General features: G+C 41.8%; 1 protein-coding gene across 1 annotated transcript in view; it reads left to right on the top strand.

The window, feature by feature from the left end:
- The first annotated feature begins 697 nt into the window (after nt 1-697).
- LOC112092214 overlaps nt 698-2386 on the top strand; it is a 2931-nt gene continuing 1242 nt past the window's right edge. Inside the window, exons 1-2 of the mRNA XM_024167728.1 lie at nt 698-1018; nt 1120-1677. Of these exons, the coding sequence (XP_024023496.1) occupies nt 698-1018; nt 1120-1677 (879 nt within the window). The remainder of the gene's footprint in view (nt 1019-1119; nt 1678-2386) is intronic.

The following is a 2386-nucleotide window of genomic DNA, read 5'->3' as shown; positions in this document are numbered from 1 at the left end:
TTTTTTTTACTAGTGCTTAGGTTCACTTTTCTTCAAGGGATTAGAAGCTCGTCTTTGTCAAAAACTCATTTTCATGATGAACTTAGCCATCATGAAGATTTAGACAGAGAAAGATAGAGAGAGCATGAATATTTTGTTTCTTTCTTTTATGTTTTTTTTCCCTCTTTTGCGGGAAATATCACATATATTAATATGTTAAGCGTTGGAAGGACATGGAATACTTGATGCTTCATAAATTTGTTTGTTTGTCTATCTTTGCATGTGGAAGGGGCATTGCATGGAGTCTCTTTTTCACTTTCGATTGTGTTTGTGGTGAATAAAAATGGGAACACTGTCAATAAAACTCGGCGGATGCAAAATGTGGCTGATTGGTTGAAACGGAGACTATCTGCCGAGTTTGGAAGCGCGTTAGAAGATGAAACTAGGAAGATAGAAGAGAGCTTTATAAGTTTTTTTTACCAGCCTAGAACCTCATTCCGCTACATCAAGGTGAAGTAAGCTTTGGTAGCTTAAGTATTCATGTTAGTGCCTAGAATAGAATAGGCAGATTCACCTTATTGACTCAGATCACATAGTACATTTGAAGACGAAAAAATAATCAAATAGGAAAGATCATAGTACAAGAGAGCATGTCCCTAAGTTGTAACACTTGCTATTTAAAAGAATGTCACAACTCAACTAATAACTGCAATTGTAGATGCCGAGAGGGGGAAAGGATGAGGAAACGACTCTTCATTGGAATCAAAAGCAGAAGGAGGAGTTGTTGCACCGCCTCGCAGAGTATAACCGTAATTACCACGGTAGGAAACCAACCCAAAAAAATTGGGAAGATTGGGCTAACGAACTACAAAAACATTTTACGGAGCCGGTGACGGCGGCCAAGGTTCAACAGATGAGAGTGCGTCTAAAAGGCAAGTTTGATAAGGAGGTTATACTACGCATAAGCACAGGCCCTGGTTGGGATCCTGTAACAGGCGCAGTGACATGTACTGACGAGTATTGGGACGATTTTGCTAAGGTAAAGTGTTGTGGTTCAATTTCAATTTTTTTAGTATTTTGCATAATTTAAGACATGTGTTAAACATAACCTTACTTATGTCGTTATGCTTTGTCACACAGAACAAGAAGTGGGCCAACGCTGCAAAGAAGCAACCCCTAAAAAACTTTGACCTATACTGCGAGGCCTTTGGTAATACCCAGGCAAATGGGGCTCATGCGAGGGGTTTAGAAAACCCTACCACCGAGCATGTAGACACCATCCCCATCCCGGATGTAGATGGTGAAGTGGGGGTGACATCGCACTCGTTAGGCAGCGACGACGATTTTGTCACTACGATGCGAGCCGGGTTGAACACCGCCAGGAAGGGGTTGAATGTTGCGTCCAGCTCCAAGGGGATTGGAAAGAAATCTACACGAAGTTGCAAACGGCCGGTTGGTGATCCAGAGGCTAAGGCACTACTTGGACGACTTGTGGCATCTATAGAAACTAGGCGTAGTAGCAAAGCTACCAGTTCCAGCGCTACTCAGAGCCCTACGACCCGTTCTCTTCTACAAAAGTGCCAAGACCTTGTGAAGGGAATGGATCTTGATGATGATACCAGTGTAACTTTTTTAGAGGCCATTGCGTGGTATCCGCACATGCAACAACTTTTTATGGATATGACAGAGACGCAAAGGGTATGTTTCGTGAGGAAGACCATTACCTCTAAAACAAATCAAACTACCCAGCCGTGCTCCATGCCCCCTCCATCCATGGCCTCCAACTTCATGCAGCCCCCATATCAAAACTTCATGGCCACACCCAACTTTTACCAACAACCCCCTATCTATGGCCAACAACCTTCTAACTTTGGCCAACCACAAGTACCCAGTTTTTCTCAACCCTCTCACCACGTGCAACCCCAACACCCACCAACCCAAAACATGACCCCAAATGTTACTCCCCATCCCCCTAACTTTCCATATCAACCACCATATTACATGCCTAGTTATCCCCCAAACGCCGGTCATTTTGGTGGAGAAAGCAATGAGGAGTAGCTATTTATGAAGCTTGTTAATTATGAGGCTTAGTTAGTGATTGTCGTTGTTCTTAATTATGAGGTTTTTTAAGGATTATGTTGTATTCATTTTTATTGAGTTATGTTGTACTTCGGAACTATTGCTTCATTTGCTGTTTTTTTCAATTTATGTTTTGATCACGTGGTGCAATTTGTATTAAAAACTTTACTTGTTATGAGATGGGCACCTCCCAGGTAGTGACTTTTTAAATACTTTGCCATAATATTTTTGCATAATTTCAACCTTAACTATGTTGTACAGGTGACCTCTATTATAACATATTCGGCAAACATGTCACAATGTGGAATGGAGGGCATTCGAATGCGTC

The sequence above is a fragment of the Morus notabilis genome, unplaced genomic scaffold, assembly GCF_000414095.1.
Source record: "Morus notabilis unplaced genomic scaffold, ASM41409v2 Scaffold409, whole genome shotgun sequence".
In the NCBI taxonomy this organism is placed as follows: Eukaryota; Viridiplantae; Streptophyta; class Magnoliopsida; order Rosales; family Moraceae; genus Morus; species Morus notabilis.
Note: the sequence above shows the minus strand (reverse complement) of the source record. Positions and strands in the feature narration are given on the sequence as shown.